The sequence below is a fragment of the Furipterus horrens genome, unplaced genomic scaffold (assembly GCF_987537825.1).
Source record: "Furipterus horrens unplaced genomic scaffold, mFurHor1.1.pri manual_scaffold_4, whole genome shotgun sequence".
Taxonomy (NCBI): domain Eukaryota; kingdom Metazoa; phylum Chordata; class Mammalia; order Chiroptera; family Furipteridae; genus Furipterus; species Furipterus horrens.
The window spans coordinates 176,297,211-176,315,599 of NW_028327174.1; the positions used below are offsets into that span (position 1 = coordinate 176,297,211).

Genomic DNA, 18,389 nt, shown 5'->3' on the forward strand with positions numbered 1-18,389 from the left:
TGAACTTCTCTGTGCCTTACTTAGCTTCTCCATCTGGGCAACGGGGATAATAGAGTCTGCCTCAGAATTCCGGTGAGGCTTGGGGGAGCAGATGTGCATAAAGCCCTGCCCAGGTCCCAGGCCTAGAGCAGGCTCCCTGTGGATGGCCTTACTGAGCAGTGCCCGGGGATGGACACAGAGCTCTGCACCGCCCTTGGGCCTCCTGCTACCACCACGTGGGCTCCTTATGCTCCTCCCACACACACCCTCTCTCCCACCTCACGGGACACACACCACACACCTTCCCTCTGCCTTGAACCCTGTTGCTATTTATATAAGCTGGGCAGGGCTGGGCCCCATTTTTCCTCTCTGTAAGGGGGAGATGGAAGAGATGTGCCTTGCAGCATTGCCAAAGCCTCGGGGCCAGCCCAGCCCAGTCTCATCCTGGGGGGCACAGTGGATGCCTCCTGGGCAAGGCTGCCATTCTGTGGCACCCCTGCCTGGGTCCCCACCTCCAAACACTGGCTGAGCACCCATTCCAAGCCATCCTGTTTCAGTTGGCCCCCACTCCGGCGTCCTTCCACCTCTGGGCTGCTTCCTGAGCCCCCTCACCAAAAGCCTTTTCTGGAATTCTGCTACAGATTCCCAAGTCTTCCTACCCCCAGGCCACCTCGTCAAGTCCACTGGGCACCCATGGTTTTCTCAAGACAAGTCTGACTGAGACCCTCACCACTCACAACCCCCTCAACAACTACCAGCTTCCTCGGATGCGCTCCCAAGCCTGCGCCCACCAGCCTCACGCCTCAGCCCACCCAGCCTGGCTGCCTCTCTTCTTGGAAGGCTTTTCTCCACTCTGTCTGGACAACGGTAACTCCCTTTTAGGACTCACCTCAGAAGGTACCTCCACCAGGAAGCCTTCTCTGGCTCTTCCTCCCTTTAGGCCCCAAAGAATCCTGTGTGCCCAACTGCATCTTGATGGTGTTCAACTCCCTCACTAGCCCGCACCCTTCTTGAAAAGCCTGGAAAGGACTAGTGTTACTTTTTTAAACGTTTGGCAAAATTCACCAGCGACGCCTTTCGGGAATTTTGTGATTAGTGATTAAACCTCCTTGCTAGTTTTAGGTCTACTCAGATGTTCTATTTCTCTGCGATTTAGTCTCGGTAGGCTGTGTTTCTAGCAGTTTGTCCCTTTCACCCAGGTTATCCAATTTGTTGTCTACGACTGTTTATAGTGCTCTCTTATAATCCTTTTTATTTTTGCGGAATCAATGTAATGTCACCATTTTCATTTCCGGTTTTAACTTGAGCCTTCCTTTTTTCTTAGTATATCTAGCTAAAGGTTTGACAATTTTGTTGATCTTTCAAAAAATTAACTTTTGTTTCATTGATTTTCTTTATTGTTCTCTATTTCATTTATCTCTGTTCTAATCGTTATCCCCTTCGGCTACCTGGGATTTGGTTCTTTTTCTAGTTTCTTAAGTTGTACAGTTAGATTGTTAATTTGAGCTTAAAAAAAAAATTTTTTTTTAAAGCATTTATAGCTCTAAATGTCCTCCTTTGCAAGGCTTTCACTGCGCTGCCTAAGTTCTGGTCTGTTGAGTCTTCTTTTTCATTCGTCTTGGTGTGATTTCCCCTGTGATTTCTTCTTGGATTCATTGTTTAAGAATGTGTTGTTTAATTTCCACAGACTTGTGAATTTTCCTTACTTTGTTATTAATCTCTAACTTCATCCCATTGCGGTTGGAAAAGATATCTGATATGATATCTCGTCTTTTTAAAGCCACTGAGACATGATTTGTGGCTTAATGTATGGTCTGTCCTGGAAAATATCACGTACACACATGCAGAGAATGTGCATGATGCTGTTGAGCAGAGTGATCGGCACGCGTCCGTTAGATTTAGTTGGTTATTGTGTTGTTCACGTCCCCTAGTTCCTCACTTACCTTCTGCCTGGCTGTTCTCCTCATCACCGAGAGTGGGGTATTAGTCTCCAATTATTGTAGAACTGTATGTTCTTCCCTCCCATTCCGTCAGGTTTTGCTTCATATATTTTGCTGGCCTGTTACTAGGTGCATAAATGATTGTAACTATCATATCCTCTCACTGTATTGAAGCTTTTATTAATGTATAACGTCTTGCTTTGTCTCTTGTATTTTAAAATTTAAAGTCTCTTTTGTCTGATATTAGTATAGCTACCCTGCTCTCTTTTGGTTACTATTTTCATGGAATACCTTTCCCATCATTTCACATTCAATCTATTTGTGTTTTTGGTTATAAAGTGAGTCTCTTGTAGACAACACATAGTTGGATCATGTGTTTTTATCCATTTTGCCAATCTGTCTTCTGATTGGAGAGTTTAATCTATTAACATTTAAAGTAATTATTGATAAGGGGAGACTTCTGCCAGCTTAACTTTAATAACATACAAAACCTCTGCACTTTTATAGTTCCATTCCTACCCTTTTGGTTGCTGATGTCACAAACTTACATCTTTATACATTGTGTGCCCCAAAACATAAATAATTCTTTTAAATGCATTAGTCTCTGAAATTACACAGAAAACAAAATATGGAGTTACAAACCAATAATGCCACTAGCTTTTAGACTAATAATGATAATAATTATTTTTTTAAGATGTAGTCTGACCCTGACTGGTGTGGTTCAGTGGCTTGGGTGTCGTTCCACAGAGTGAAAGGTCAGCGGTTTGATCCCAGTCAGGGCACATGCCTGGGTTGTGGGACTGTCCCTGATTGGCACGTGTGTGAGAGGCAACCGATTAATGTTTCTCTCACACATTAATGTTTCTCTCCCTCTTTTTCTCCCTCCTTTTCCCTCTCTCTAAAATATAAATAAAATCTTTAAAAAATGTAGTCTCTTAAATTATGTAGAAAACAAAAACTGGGGTTATAAATAATTTTTACAATAATACCAGCTTTTATAATTACTTATGTATATACCTTTATTGAGATCTTTATTTCTTTGCACACCTTTTGAGTTACTATCTAGTATTCTTTCATTTAACTCTGTAGGACTCCCCTAAGCATTTCTTGTACAGCAGATCTAATGGTAATGAAGTCCCTCAGTTTTTGTTTATCTGAAAATGTCTTAATTTCTCTCACTTTTGAAGGAAAGTTTTGCCAAGTATGGATTCTTGGTTGATGGCTTATAGCACTTTGAATATTTCAGGACACTGCCTTCTGCCTTCCAAAGTTTCTAATGAGAAATCTGCTCATAATTTTATTGAGGGTCTCTTATATGTGATGAGTCTGTTCTCTCTGCTTTCAGGTATCTCTTTGTCTTTGGTACTAAAAGTTTGATTATAATGTGTTTTGGTGTGAGTCTCTTTGAGTTTATATTAAACTCGATGTTTATATTCATGTCTTTCATTAAATTTGAGACATTTCCAGTCATTATTTCTTCTAATATTCTCTCTGCCTCTTTGTCTCTCACTTCTCTTTATGGGATTCCCATACTATCAAGGGTGTTGTTGGTCCACTTAATGTTTATTTTTTCCAATATTTTTCTTTCTGTTTCTCAGATTCGATAATTTCTATTGCCTTATCTTCATTTTCACTGATTCGTTCTGCCTGATCAAATCTTCCTTTGAATCTCTCCAGTGAATTTTTCATTTCAGTTATTGTCCTTCTCAGCTTCAGAATTTATTTCAGTTTCTTTTTAGGTTTTCTATATATTAAGATTCTATTTTGTTCACACATTACTTTCTTGATTCTACACATCTTCCTTTAGTTCCTTGAGATCTTTAAGATAATTGTATTAAAGTCTTTGTCTAGTATATCAGTCATTAGGTCTTTGTCAGGGATTGTTTTCATTAATTTTTCTTCCATTTGAATGGGCCATACTTTCCTGTTTCTTTGTATACCTTGTGATATTTTGCTGAAAACTGGACATTTGAATCTAATAACATGGCAAATCTGGAAATCAGATTCTCCCTCTTCCCTAGGGTTTGCTATTTTTCTTTTTTTAATTGTTTTTCTTTCTGTAATTGTTGTAGGCTGGTTCTGTGCCAAGAATCAGCTGCAAGTGTAAACTTAAGGTCTTCTCAGGTCTTTTCTGAGCCTCTCCCTGAGCACACATGGTCACTTTCTAAGTTTTTTCACATATACAGCTGTTTTTGAATGTTTAGTCTTTAATATCTGGCTTCCAAAAGGAAAAAAGAGAGAAAAAAAAAAGATAAAAAAAACGGTGCCAGCTCTTTAAAGTCCCTCGAAGTTACTTTCTCCAGGGGGGGCTTGAAATCCTGTGTAACAAAGAGTGCCTACCTCTTCCTCTGTACCTCTGGGCGAAATGGAGATAAGCGAACTATCAGAGCACAGACACCTGCTGTTTGGAAGACAGCTCATGAAGGGCACAGTCCACAGGGAGAGTGGACAGGTAAGGAGGAGAGTGAGATGGGTGAGATGCTGAGGAGACTCACAGGGTGGCGGGAATAGAGGGGGCCAGAACAGGGGTCCCGCCTCTCACCTTCATCAGGAGGGCTCTTTCCTTCTCAGCCGCCTTTCTCCAGATCTTTGTGACCTGGTGGATCTCAGAATTGAGAAAGCGGTTCTGGGTCTGGTATGCTTCCATGTCATCCTGGAGAAGAGAGCAAAGCAGTTAAGGACTTGCACCATAAACATCTCCCTGGTTCTCACCCTCAAACGAGCTGCCAACACTTGCTTTCTTAAGAGATTTCCAATAATGCAAACAGAAAAGGAAGTCTGAAAGAAAAAAAAAAAATTACTAATAGCCCCCTTCTCTCATCTTGATCCCAAAATTTAATGGTGGAAAGAGTGCTAAGCCTGGAGTTCAAGTCCTGGGAGACCTCACTGCACTGCTCTCTCTGTTTCCTCATCTGTAAAAGGAACAAATACCAACTACCTCGCTGGGCAGCAGGGAGACTAAGTGAGGTAAGGTATCAGAACACTAAGTACAGAGACCAAAACATAGCAAACACTTCAGGCAATGCTTGTTTTTAAAATAAACATATTTTGTCATATATTTGTGATCATGCTAAACAATTTGGTGTGGACAATTTTTTAACTTAGTGCCACTTTCTAAATATTTTTCTATGTTGCTACAGGAACTTCCCAGTGATCATTATTTATTTATTTTTCTTTTTTTTTTTTTTTAAATTTTTGGTTTTTCAATTACAGTTGTCCCCTTTTCCCCCAATTTCTCTCCCCCACCCAACCCACCCTGTCTCCCGCAATCATATCCCTCCCCGTTGTCCATGTCCATGAGTCATTTATACGGGTTCTTTGACTAAACCCTTCCCTTACTTATCCCCCTTCTCTCCCTCTCCCCTCCCCCCTATTGACTGCTATTCTGCTCTTTGTTCTATTTAGTTCCTTTGTTTGTGTTGTTCTCCAGTGATCATTTTTAATGCCAGATGACTATTTTATTGGGCGAATTTACCCTTAGTTATAATCCTTCTCCTGTTATTGTTTTTACCTTGAGCCCTGGGTGTTCGGTTTGTTTTGATTATGAGTAATGCTGTGATGCACCTCCCTGAGCCCGCAGTTTTCCTCTGCAGGCTGTACAGTGGGGAGAGTAAGACCCAGCTGCTGGGGTGTGCGAGGAGACGCCAGCCGAGCACCGCGGAGGTTCAAGCAGAAGCCTGAGCCTCAGAAAGAAACAGCCACAGCAATGGCTCTCAGTCTTTATTCTGCTCGCATGGACAGTGCAGAAGCAATGGACAACACGCACTCATAGCTACACCTAGCAATTTCAGGCATTTACCAGCTGAAACTCAATCGCTTTCTCTCCCACTCAAGAAAGTGTACTGGGCTGTAGGTGAGAGTGAGAGAGTACCGCAGGGATGACTTCGGATAGCTACTGCTTTATCTGGAAACTAAGAACAACATCATACCTAGCCTGTGGTGTTGCATTACCAGGGAAAGGTGATCCTGACTGATCCTGGGTGGGTCTTCATTCTGGCCAAGAACCCTCCCAGGCCCAGAAGCTCCAACTCATGTCCAGGGTCTGCTGCCTTCTTCCTAGATAGCTGACATGGTGGGAGGGCCACATGTCCCAGGGCTCATAGCTAGAAATAAATGCCCTGGGCTGGCTTCATCACATGGCCTGTCACCACTCTGCTGGGGTTCTCTGTGATGTCCCCAACCCCAGCTGCCACATGTCTTCATCTCCTTCACTGTGCCCAGGCTACAAGGCTGTCCTCAGGCTAAACTTGCTCTCTGCTCTCTCCTGCTGGCCAGGACCCAGGCAGTTCCAGCTCCCCACCCTGGCTTTCCTCTTACCCTCCAACTGCATCTCTGTGTTGGATCAAAACCTAGGCTCACTCTCTCTCAGAAATGCTGCTGGGGCTGTTGGCTGCTGTTCTGGGCAAGTGTCTGCCTGCTTCCCCTTCTTGATCCCCACTTCCTTATCCTTGTGCCGTAGAGGGTAGTGAGATTGGTGGGAAACTTCACGTCTGCAGCCCAAGGACCAACCTCCTGTGGGCATCACAATTTTCCAGGACCACTCCTCGCTCCCAGGACAGTCTTACACTTTACTGTCCGCAAATGTAGAGAACTCACAGAGGCTGTACAGGCTCCGCATGCCGTCACCTGCACACCCCATTCCCACGCTGAGTGCATCATCTCACACAATCCTCCCAGCAGCTCAGAAGGTAACACAGATGAGGCCTCCGAGGCTCTGAAAGGAGGAGTGAGCGCCTGAGGTCACAGAGCTGGTGCACGGCAGGGTGTGACTAAGCCCAAGTTTGTCTGATTCTGGAGCTGAGTCCTAACCACCGCATTTACCACCCAGCTACTCTTTAATCTCCCTCCCCACTGGAATCCACCTGCAGGTCAAAAGTCTAGTCCCACCCTTCAAGGTTGTCCTTGGTGTCTTCTGGCTGAAAGCACACAGGCTTGTCTGGTCTCTCCTAACTGTCTGTATAATAGCGCCATGTCAATGACACACACGCTGCCCGAGGACTGCCTGCATATAAATCCTGCCTTCACCCCTGAGTCCTGGGACAAGGTACTCCCCCTTACGTCCTCACCTAGAAAACCGGGATAATCATAGCACCACCTCAGAGGCTGCTGGGAGGAATCGATTAGTCAATTTGTGCAAAAGGCTTAGAGTGGCGGCTGGCATGTGGCAAGTGGAGGGCACGTGTCCTCTCCCACGGGAGTTCTCATATCTCGGACTGCTGCTACTGTGGATTCTTCCCAAATGCCTGGGGAAATGAACAAGCCTCCAGGCAAGGGAGAAGAGCTAACAGTTGCCTGAGTTCCTACTATGTGCAGGCCCATTTCCCCCACATTCATTATTGAACGTGATTTCATCTTGACCACAGCATTGTGGGCTAAGTATTAAAGCGCTATTGCTCTCGAGACTTCTGGTCAAGATGGCAGCATAGGAAGGCATGGCTCGCCTCTTCACACAATCACATCAAGATTACAACTAAAATATAGAACAACCATCACTCATAACCATCAGAAATTGAGCTGAATGGAAGTCTGGCAACTGTGGAATTAAAGAAACCAAATCTATCCGGACTGGTAGGAGGGGCGCAGACGTGGAACAGGCTGGTCTCTCACCCACGTGTGGTGGATAAAAAATTCAGGAGGGATGTCTCGGGAGTGGGGAGTCCCAGCCCCACACCAGGCCCCTAGCCCAGGATTCCAGTGCCAGGAAGAGAAGTCCCCACAACTTCTGGCTGAAAAAACCAGCACGGATTGAGTCGGTGGAAGAAACTGTTAGAGCCCAAAGAAGTTTCTTTTAAAGAACCCACACACGGACTCACGGACTCAGACTTACTCCCTCTGAGCGCCAGCACTGGGGTAGCAGCTTGAAAGTCACCAGTGGTACACAGGGAGAAACTGAAGTGTCTGGCGTCAAGATGAGCAGAGGCCATTGTCTCTTTTCTAAACTCTCCCCACACAGAGCCAGCAAGCTGGTGCCATATATGAGACTCCATCAACCTGTTTTTCCATACGAATGGCTGGTTTTGGCTCATGCTTCCCAAATTCCTAAATCCATCAAACAAGCAAGAGCTGGCCTCAGTGAGCCCTGGGCCCAGTACTAGCAGCAGCCAGCCTAGATTCACAGCTTGGCTTCGCCTGGGAATCTCCAGCCCAGCACAAGTAGCAGCCATCTCAGATACCCTGGTCAAAGCATAGGTGCGGGCTGACCTTGGCCTGCACCACCTGGGAAACCCCAGGGCCAGTGCACCCAGTGCACTACAGGCCATGACAGAGCACCACCACCCTGCCCGTGCACAGCTGATCCTCCACAGAGGGTAAAGGTTGATGGTAAGTGGTCATAGACAATCCTTGCATATGACTGGCCTGAGTAAATCCCCACTGACCTGCCAACAGCAACCAAGGCTCAACTACAAGAGGGCGGTGTACTCAGTCCACATGAAGGGTACCCAGCCTGGGTGATAAAAGAGGCTGTGCCACTGGACCCTGTAGGACACCTACTACATTAAGCCCACACTACCAAGACACAAAGTCAAAGCAGCTCTATTTAATACATAGCAGCAAACAGAAGGATGCTGCCAAAACAAGAAGACAAAGAGACATGGCCCAAAGGGAAGAATAAATCAAAACTCCAGAAAAAGAGCTAAATGCAATGGAGATAAGCAATTTATCAGATACAGAGTTCAAAACACTGGTAATAAGGATGCTCAGGGAACTTAGTGAAGACCTCAACAGCATAAAAAAGATTCAGCCAGAAATCAAGGATATACTAACTGAAATAAAGAACAATTTACAGGGAAATAACAGTAGAGTGGATGAAGCCTAGAATCAAATCAATGATATGGAACTTAAGGAAGCAAGAAATAACCAATAAGAACAAGAAGAAGAAAAAAGTATCCAAAAAAATGAGGACAGTATAAGCAGCCTCGGGGACAACTTCAAGAGGTCCAACATTCACATCATAGGAGTGCCAGAAGGAGAAGAGAAAGAGCAAGATATTGGAAATCTATTTGAAAAAATAATGAAAGAAAACTTCCTTCATTTGATGAAGGAAATAGACATGCAAGTCTAGGAAGCACAGTCCCAAACAAGATAGATGCAAAGAGGCAACTCCAAGACACATTATAATTAAAATGCCCAAGGTTAAAGATAGAGAATCTTAAAAGCAGCAAGAGAAGAGAAGTTAGTTACCTATAGGGGAGTTGCCATACACTGTCGGTTGATTTCTGAAAAGAAACTTTGCAGGCAAGAAGGGATTGGCAAGAAATATTCAAAGTCATGAGAAACAGAGACCCACAGACAATATTGCTCCACCCTTCAAAGATATCATTTAGAATTGCAGGGGAGATAAAAGAGCTTCCCAGCCAACCATTATTATATGAAATGTTAAAGAAACTTAAGAAAAAGAAGAAGATGAAAATTATGAACAATGAAATGGCAAAAAATACAAATCTATCAACAATTGAATCTAAAAAACAAACTAAGCAAACAAGAAAAACAGAGACAAAATCATGGATACGGAGAGCCTTTTGATGATTGCCAGATGGGAGGGGGTGTGGGGCAATGGGGAAGAGGTGAGGGGATTAAGAAGTATAATTAGGTAGTTACAGAGTAGCCATGGGGATGTAAAGTACAGTACAGGAAATGGAGTAGCCAAAAAACTTATACACATGACCCATGGACATGAGAAATGGTGGGGGGATTACCTGAGGGGTAGGGGGTGCTGGGTGGAGGGGGCAAAGGGGGAAAAATCAGGACAACTGTAATAGCATAATCAATAAAATACATTAAAAACTATAAAGTACTGTCATTCTCCCTTTACAGATGAGGGAACAAGCACAGAGAAGGTAAGTTCTCCTCAGTCACACAGCTGGTATGGAGAGAGACAGAACAAACCCGGGTGTGTTCAGTCACTGTAGGGACCGAAAACTATAATACTTCCAGGCGAAAGACACAGGAGTCTGCTGCTGGAGCACGCACTGCACTACTGCCTGGTCCTGCCTCCTGGTCCCGTCCCCCTTTCCTTATCCCCAGCCCAGGCTTTGGACATGCTGCACAGGGTAGACAGGGAGGGCGGCACTGAGCACCCTGGAGCAGCTGTGGCTGTAGGGTGGGGGTGGCATCTGGGCAGCAAGCAGCTTCCTGTTTAGCTCACTGCCCTACCTTGTTCTTCTTGGTTCACAACTGTAGGGAGGAAAATGAGAAGTCTCAGAAGAGAGAAAAGCCATGTGACAGTCACCAGTGAAGCAAAGGAGGAAAACACAACAGAAGAAAGGGGACAGATAGGAGGAAGGAATCTGCCTGCCCGCCTCCACAGGGACGGGAACCCATGATATTTCTTTGGGGAACATCGTGTGGGCCAGCCCACGTGCCAGCAGGGAAGGCAGTGGATTAGGTGTGGGGAACCTGAGGTCTAGTTGTGACGCTGCTGCTTGTGCTATGTGACCCTGGGCCAGTCCCCTCACCTCACCAGGGCTCGGCTGTCCCTGTCAGAAAGTGGGGTGCGGGTCAGACAGACTAGATCTTTGAGTCTTTCCAGCTCTGATATTTAGAGTCGGTGATTCTATTCTCAGAATGACAGCTTCAACAACGAGGCATTCCTTAAAGCTGGCTGTTCTCAATTATAGGGCAAGCAGAAAATGCAAACACACTATGTCCCAAAACTCAGACAATGGATTCTGGATGGGCTTTCTATCTTATTCTAGACCAGACATCTAAAGGCTAACAACTAAAGAACTCAAGTACATGTAACGCTTTCTAGCACAAAATGCTGGGCCTCTGAGGATCAGCTACAAATATAAGTGTGGTTGTGGTTGATGTGAATCATAACCAGAATCTTCTCAGACCTGGGCTCACTGATAGATTAAATTCCTGCATGTGCACACTCAGGGGCACACTCAGTCTCCTGGGTGAGCCCAGGCTGCTCTACTGTATCTTCCACAGTGGACTCCAGCAGGGCGGGTACAGCTGGGCAGGAAAGCAATCTTCTGGAAGCCATTTCGCTGCTCAGTGAAGGACTGAGAGCTTTCTAGCGACCTAGCTGCAACTGCATTTGAAAGGATTTTGTTTTCATTTTGAATTAAACGAATCTGATTTTAAGGAAGAAGACTCAGACTGGTTATATGGTTTTTCATGCTGAAAGAGAGAAAGGGAATCTGGGTTTCCCTTATCCTCCTACCAACTGGACCACTGGACCACACTGCCCACTGGTCCTCTAAAGCTTCTGGGTTTCTCTCCCTCCCCTCCCCCCACAATAGTTCTCTGGTACAGCAGCACAAAAGTTCCCATGGTTATATACATGTATGCATATGTGGCTGCAAGTGGCAAAGTTTGGGGCAGGACTGGCCCCAGCTATATGGCTGCCCTTATGGACAGCTGGGACTGTGAGCACCTGTTACCAGCTCAGGCCTCTGGGTGTCTGGCAGCTCTTGCCATCACCCTCCAGAGATCACATATAAAATCAAGTTCCTGCCCCCTGTGCTACAACTGGTCCCTGTGGGATGGGGCAGCCTTCCCCAGGCGAGAGTCACCCCTGGGGCAGGGGGAGGCAAGGCTGGCGGCAGTAGCTAGAAGAGGAGAAGAAGCTAGATGGCAGCAGAGCAAACAGACTAGTCAGAGGTGTGTGCTCCAACCCAATTCCAGTCTGCATTTCCCAGCTCACAACCCAGGGCAAACAAGTATCGCCACCTTTTCCAGGCTTAGCACTGCCATCTGTAAAGTGGGGACTGCCTCAGAGGGCTGGTGTGAGGACTAAATGCAACAATGCAGATAAAGCACTTAGGACAGGAGCAGTGACTGGTGCCATATGATGATCAGGTCACATGGCCAGCTACAAGTGACCTGTACTGTGTGCAGGCTGCTGAGGGAGGGCCACCCTGGAACCATGGAGGCTCCCGACAGTATCAGTGTGTTCCCTAAGGAACCTGACCAGGCCAGGCCCCAGGTGTACAGCTGATCTAGCCCTCAGAAGTTCTGACCCATCTTGGGCTCTTTCTAATTTGATAAGCTAGAGATACCTCCCTTTTCAGCTGAGGACACCATGAACAGGTCAAATTGCACTGGGCCTTCTGGCTAAGAAAGTGAGAAAATATGTAGAAATATTTCCACCAATATCTCTTTCAAAGATGAACATGCCGAGATTGAATGTTATCCCTGTTGTATTTAGAAAACCCTTAGGATGGAGAGCGGTGCCCTCCCCAGGGACCCTGGGTCTGGAGGGAGGGGCCCCTACCTTCAGGTGCTCCATCTTCTCCTGTTGGCTCAGGAAGTCCCTGTCAGCAGCATCTAGGGCCATGAGGGGCTTGTTAGGGGGATGCATGAAGTCCTGCGTGACCTGCTCAGACAGCTTGCAGATGACCTGCTGTTTGGCTTCGTTCTTGTCCATGAGCAGCTGCACGTGCTGCTGAAGCTCCTGCACTTCCTGTTCCCGCAGGCTCGCCGTCTGTGCCAGGCTCTCCCGCTCCTGCTCCAGGGCCTCCACCCGCCGGCCCAGCTCTGCGATCTGCCGCACTTTGTGCCGCACCAGCTCCAGCCGGTCCTTGTCTTCAGCTGCCGCCAAGTATGCGCTGGTCGCCCTCTTCTCCTGCTGGGCAGCCTCCAGCGCCTTGTGCAGGATCCTCACTAGCTCCTGTGTGGAGAAACGGAAGCATCTCATGAACCCGGGAAAGGCCTGTTAGGTGCCAGAGGTGAGGCACGTGCCCTCACCAGTTTTCCTTACAGCCCTGAGAGGTGGCCAGCATCACCCTCTGGGTCATCTCACCTCAGCACTGATTTCCTCTTTTCCTGTTCAAGAGTTTTAGCTTGACACATGGTTCCCCAGCTCAAGACTACGTTTTCCAGCTAAGCTTATAGCTGGGTGTGGCCAAGTGACAGCTGTACCTACACCGCTTAGAGGAAATGATTCGGGCAGCTTCCTGGTTGTACCTTTGAAACCACTGAACACATGCTTCCCTGGTCCAGTGGACCTCCCGGCTGGGAAAAGACAAGAACTACAGCAGTCACACGGGCTCACAGCACAAGCTGCATGTGGAGGACAGCAGAGTTGCCTCACCAGCTCAGAACTGCTGGACTCTTCTAGAGAATGAGAGGAATAAACTTCCAAATTGTCTTAGGTCACAGTACTCAGAGGTTGTATCCTAAATAATACCTGTCTATTTCAGAGATGAACAAACTGAGGCCCAACAAAGTAGAGTGGAATTTAACCCCAAATCACCCGGACTCCAAAGCCAGTGCTCAGTCAGTAATGAAATCAGTAATGAAAGCAGGGGCAGCGTGGCACATGCGCATTGCTCTCCCGCCTCTCACTCCTGTGGCAGGTATTATATTTTACCAATTAACCCCAATACTCCTTTATGAGGGCTAGTGGAGGCCTCAAGAATCCTTTTGAATTTAGCACCCAAGCAGTCGCTACCCATCAAGCCGAGACAGCAACAGAGGAAACACACTAAGTCACACACAGCCTCAGTTAATTCATTTGCACCCATCCTCCTCAGCCCACCAAGCGATGCCTGCAAGGAAGCCGCTAGAGAGCAACAGCCCTCAGTTCACACCTTGGCAGAGCATGTAATTCATTCATGTGGAAACTCAAGGTCTGCTTGGCTCTGATGCCTTGGAGGCTCCAACCTCCCCAGGATCTGTGTCCCCCAAAGCAGAGGTATGGATTCATTCAGGGCCAGGATCAGATTATCAGAAGCCAAGCAGCCTACCTGCCAGCCCCACATGAACCTTGAACCTCATGAGCCTCCTCGAACCTCATGAACCTTGTAGGGAAGGTCTTTAAGCTGTTGCTGTGTTCCATGCCAGCCTCATCTGGAAAAAAGTTTCCTGGAAACACATTAACTGCATCTATGCCGAAGCATTTAAATAAATGAATCAGCTGGGGTAGGGTTATTTGCTAAGAACAATTCTATTTGGAGGAGAAAACCCCCCAATCACGACTTTATATGAAAAGTTAATGACAAGACCAAATTTGCATGCACCTCCTGAAACGTCAGTACTGTTCCTTCTCTGCTTCTCTCTTCCATTCAACCTGTATCAGACATCCACTCAGCACCAAGCCCTGGGCCAGCTGCTGGGGCCCAGAGAGGGACTGGCCATAGTTCTCACCTTCAAAAACCACAAAGACTGGTGGGAGTGAAGGTGAACCACTGTAACACAGCCATTTCCTTCGACAGAGGGAAGCAAGGGTGTTTGTGGGGGCCCAGAGAAGAGAGCAATGACTTCTGCCTCGGGTGGCAGTGGGGGAAGATCAGCATCTTCTACAGGAAGACAGATCAGTTTATTTTATTTTTTTCTTTCATTTCTTTCTTTTTAAAAAATTGTTCTATTATAGTTGTCCCATTTTCCCCCCATTGCTCTCCCCTACCAGGCCCACCCCAGGCACGTCAGTTTAAACCGAAGAATGGGAGGGCCAGAGATGGCCAAGCAGCAGGGGGGGGGGGGGGGGTTGAGGGCTGAGACAGCTTCCCAGACAACTGAGCTAAAAGCAGCTCAGACAAAGCCCCTGAGGACTGAAAGAGCAGGTAGGAGCCATGGGGGTCCTTGGGTGTTACAGGAGGAGGGTAGGCCAGCTGCAAACCAAACCAAGAAGAAATCCCTTCCTGGGCCCTGCTGAGAGAGATTAACATTCCTGTGGCTCCAGGAGAATGAATAAACCCAGACCATTTCTGGTTCAGCTGAGATATGGAGATTACCTTGCTAACTGCCTGGTGAAGTAACCAACAACCACCAATGTTGAGACCTGCCTGAAGCTCAGAATCAAATGAATATTTCCTCCCCAACGTGGCAGAGTCAACTCTGAAGCCCATTTCATTACATCCAGCTGTCTCCCCCTTCCCACACCTGGATCTCAAAATCTAAGACCAAGACACCAACCCAGAAGGCTCTCCTCCCACTCAGTGAGACAGGGAGAAAGAAAAGGGGTGGGGTGGTGGTGGTGTGTGGAGCCAGCATAAGAAGCATAAAAGATGGCCCTGGAATGGATCACGGATTCAGAAAACCTGGCCCAGCCACCTTGCTATTACATGGGGAGACTGAAACCAAAAGAAAGGAGAGAGAAGAGGACTAAAGGGACCTGGTAGATACCCATGAGAGGAAAAACATGTCATAACAGACTGCTCCCAACTCTAATCCAGGATCTCTCACTTCTCCATGATGCACAGTTAATGGATTTTGCATTGAAATGCTTCTTTCAATTTCTTTAAAAATAGGAATAACCCATGTTCATAGCAGCGTTATTCAGAACACCCAAGAGGTGTAAAAAACACAGTCTGTATTGACAGTAAATGGGTAAAATATGGTGCACATGCACACACACACACTCATGGGGAATATTATTCAGCCTTAAAAATATAGGAAATCCTGCCACATACTACTCGTAGAGAACTTGAGGACATTATGCTATGTGAAATAAGCCAGTCACAAAAATGCACATACATACCTTATAGAAATATTAAAAACAAGAACGGAAACTTGTGATACATGCCACTGTGAAGCTGCTTTTGCACTGTAAAAAATAAAATAAAAGAAGCCACTTTACAGGGAGTGCACTCTGAAGTCTGTACCCTGTGCAGCGGAAGTGTACTCTGAACTCTCTGGCTCGGGTTCTAGGGAAATAACAGGCTGCCCTTTGCCCACACTGAGTTTCCTAAACAAATTACACGTCTTCACCAAGTAATCCTGAGTGAATTATGCTGGCCCCAGCGGACCCCAGTCAGGGCCCAGGAGGAGTCCCTCATTCCCAGCAGCCAACATGGATGGTGAACATCCTCACAAACAATAGCCTTCCATCGGCCCTCAGGGTGGTGCAATTCTGTCAACTCTGAGCCTGAGCCAGCCGGCGAAGCAACCAGCCATCTGGTACTATCTCCTGGAGTCCACATCTCTTGCAGGCCCAGCACTGCAGAGCCTGGGAGAGAGAATGCCTTAATGGGTATCAGTCGCCCTGTGGCTTAATGTGACACCAGGGAGGCAGAGAGTTGGGGCTGTTTTTTCCGAAGAGCAGGTGTGTCTGACCCTGGGCTGTACCACGAGACCATGGAGGTAGCAGCCTGTGATGAGTCCTGAACCTGGAGAAAAAGACCGGGGGCCTCTAGAGCACCCAACAGTTTGTGAAACAAATTCTTAAAGGATCATTAAAGCTATTGGCCATGGCCACCTGGCTGTCTGGGCCAGAACAAGGCCCCCTGTTCCCATATCGTCCTGTAGCCTTTGGTAGAAAGATGGTGCCTTTCCATTGAAGTGCCATGGGATGGGCATCTTGGAGATACGGGCATAGGAAGCCTGGGGGGCTGTGTCCCCAGCTGGGGGACTGGACTTGGGGGTCAGATGGAGAGCTGCTCTCCGACCAGCATTTCTGAGTGCCTAGGGCTCGGCATTCCAAGGTTGTGCCAGCCTCCTCTGCTTCCTCTGGACCAAGAGTTGGTCTCCTTTTCTCCTTCCCCTCTTTGGTTTTGGTGTCTGGGCTGCAGGTGAAACCCCAGAGTTGGCAGGGCTGGGGTGCCACCTTCCTCATGTGGAGTGAAGACCTGACCTTTTGTCCATCACCCCTATGTCCCACCAGCGCATTTCCTGGAGGCCCTCATGGGTTCATGTGTGTTTCCAGAACTCCTCAGGAGAGTTCTTCAGAGCCCCTCAAGGCGGATGCGTCATTCCTTCTAAGGCAGGAAGGAATCAACAGGGCAGGGGATACTTGTAATAGTCAAAATAACCAGAGTCTGACCCTGCTGGGCAACTGCTGGGGCCAGGCACAGGCTTTATGAATCTGGACACAGGTCTCTCCAGGGAACGGCTACAACTCCATTCACAGAGGAACAAACTGAGGCTGTGGAGGTTAAGTAACTTGCTCAGGGGTGAACTGGGGTCTGCACCATCCTGTTCAAAGGCCTGTGCTCTGAATTACCCACTAGACCGAAGCACAGCTATGAGATGGGTCAGAGAACACACAAGTCCACTCACGTTGCAAGTCAAAAGCTCAACCACAAGACCTGTCCTCTTCCTGACTACCTGCTCCAGACAGGACTGAGGTTTGCTGGAAAGTGAAGCAGTAAGGAAGTGCAGATTCCTTAAAGCTTTAACAACTTCCTCTTCTCATTCTCACTCTAAAGATAGGGAAGTCGTCAGCTGCCAGGGGCCCTTCCTCAGCTCCAGGACCTTGCCTTCATTTAGTGAAGGACAGGGTGCCCCCCAGGGCTGCAGAGCTGTCAGGGCAAACCTAAATGGAAGCTTGGTCTTCGGGGCCTCTCTACTCCACTTGACAGTTCATAATGCCTTAGAAGGAAAGGCCAAGTCAAGGAGGGTGCCCGTATTTCCTAGAAGGAAGGGGAAGAGATGGTGCAAGCAGAAGCGGTGTTTACATTCCAGGTTTCTTTTCCTGCCCAGGTTCAGATATAGGATTTAAGCTGTACTGGCCCAGGGATCAGGCAGCTGCTCTAGCCTGCTGCCCAGTGCTGCAGCCGCTTTTGCCTCCCTGCCATGGGACCCTCACTGCTTTGTGAGGTTGCCCTGGACGTGAACACGAGTTACCTCCGGGTTGTAGGATTTTTAAGCACTTTCATGTCTGTGTATGTGTGTGAAATCTGTTTTCTACAATGACCATGTAGCTCTTTTTTTTTTTTTTTTTTAACTGCTAAAGTTAACTTCTCTATTAAGCCTGAATCTTCCTCCCTGTTATTGTCCCCCATTGGGCCCGACTCAGCCCCCGGGTTTTGAGAACTGCCTGTTTTCTCTGACTGAGATGGTCCTTCAGAGATCTGTGCCCAGTTACCAGCTGACAGGTCAAAGAATCCCACTGGTTTCTTTGATGGCCCCTCCCAGAGCCCTGATCCAGATCACCCTCCTCGAAATACTGTCCCTCATCAGGTGTGGGGTCAGGCCATGCATAGTCCCTTAGGAGGGGTCTGGGAGGCAGTTATTAAAGTAGGCCCCAGAGACCCTGCCCTTGGAGGCTTTCTGTCACCTAGTTTGAGTGACAGCGTATCCCTGAGGAATCAACAGCACAGCGTTTTCAACCACCCAGTTTGGCTGTTGAGGACCACAGAATGGCCTATACCCAGAGGAGCCTGAGGCCTCTCTGGGGCCAGAGCTCACCTTCTGAGACTTTAACTCCTTGGTAAGCACCAGAACCTGCTGCTCCAAGGCCAAGGCTTTCTCCTGGGCAGCGCGGTTCCGTGTGAGTCCTTCAGCAAAGAGTGGGAAGGTGTTGTTCTGGCGCTTGGCTTTCTGAATGAGATTGGCAGTCAGAGAGGACTTGGGTGCAGGCTTCAGAGAATCCGCTGGATCTTTCCCTGATCAAGAGGAGAGACACAGAGGTTATGATCAGGGGCCTTAGCAGTCCTCAAAACTTGAGCTAGCTGCAGAAGCACGGGGAAGGCTTGGTAAAATGCAGATTGTGTTACCCCACTCCCTGAGATCTTCATTCAATAGGCCTGGGGTGGGGCTTGAGAATTCGCATTTCTAAAACACCCCTAGAATTCGCACTTC

At 47.4% G+C, this 18,389-nt stretch overlaps 1 protein-coding gene across 4 annotated transcripts in view; it reads right to left on the reverse strand.

Annotated features, from left to right (window-relative positions):
- Nucleotides 1-18,389, reverse strand: part of TBC1D2 (TBC1 domain family member 2) — a 49,561-nt gene that overhangs the window by 10,229 nt on the left and 20,943 nt on the right. For all 4 annotated transcript variants that reach the window (XM_090274478.1, XM_090274480.1, XM_090274479.1 and 1 more), the window contains 3 exons: nucleotides 17,997-18,193; nucleotides 12,142-12,537; nucleotides 4,462-4,572 (listed from right to left, as the gene is read on the reverse strand). In XM_090274478.1, the coding sequence (XP_090130604.1) occupies nucleotides 4,462-4,572; nucleotides 12,142-12,537; nucleotides 17,997-18,193 (704 nt within the window). The remainder of the gene's footprint in view (nucleotides 1-4,461; nucleotides 4,573-12,141; nucleotides 12,538-17,996; nucleotides 18,194-18,389) is intronic.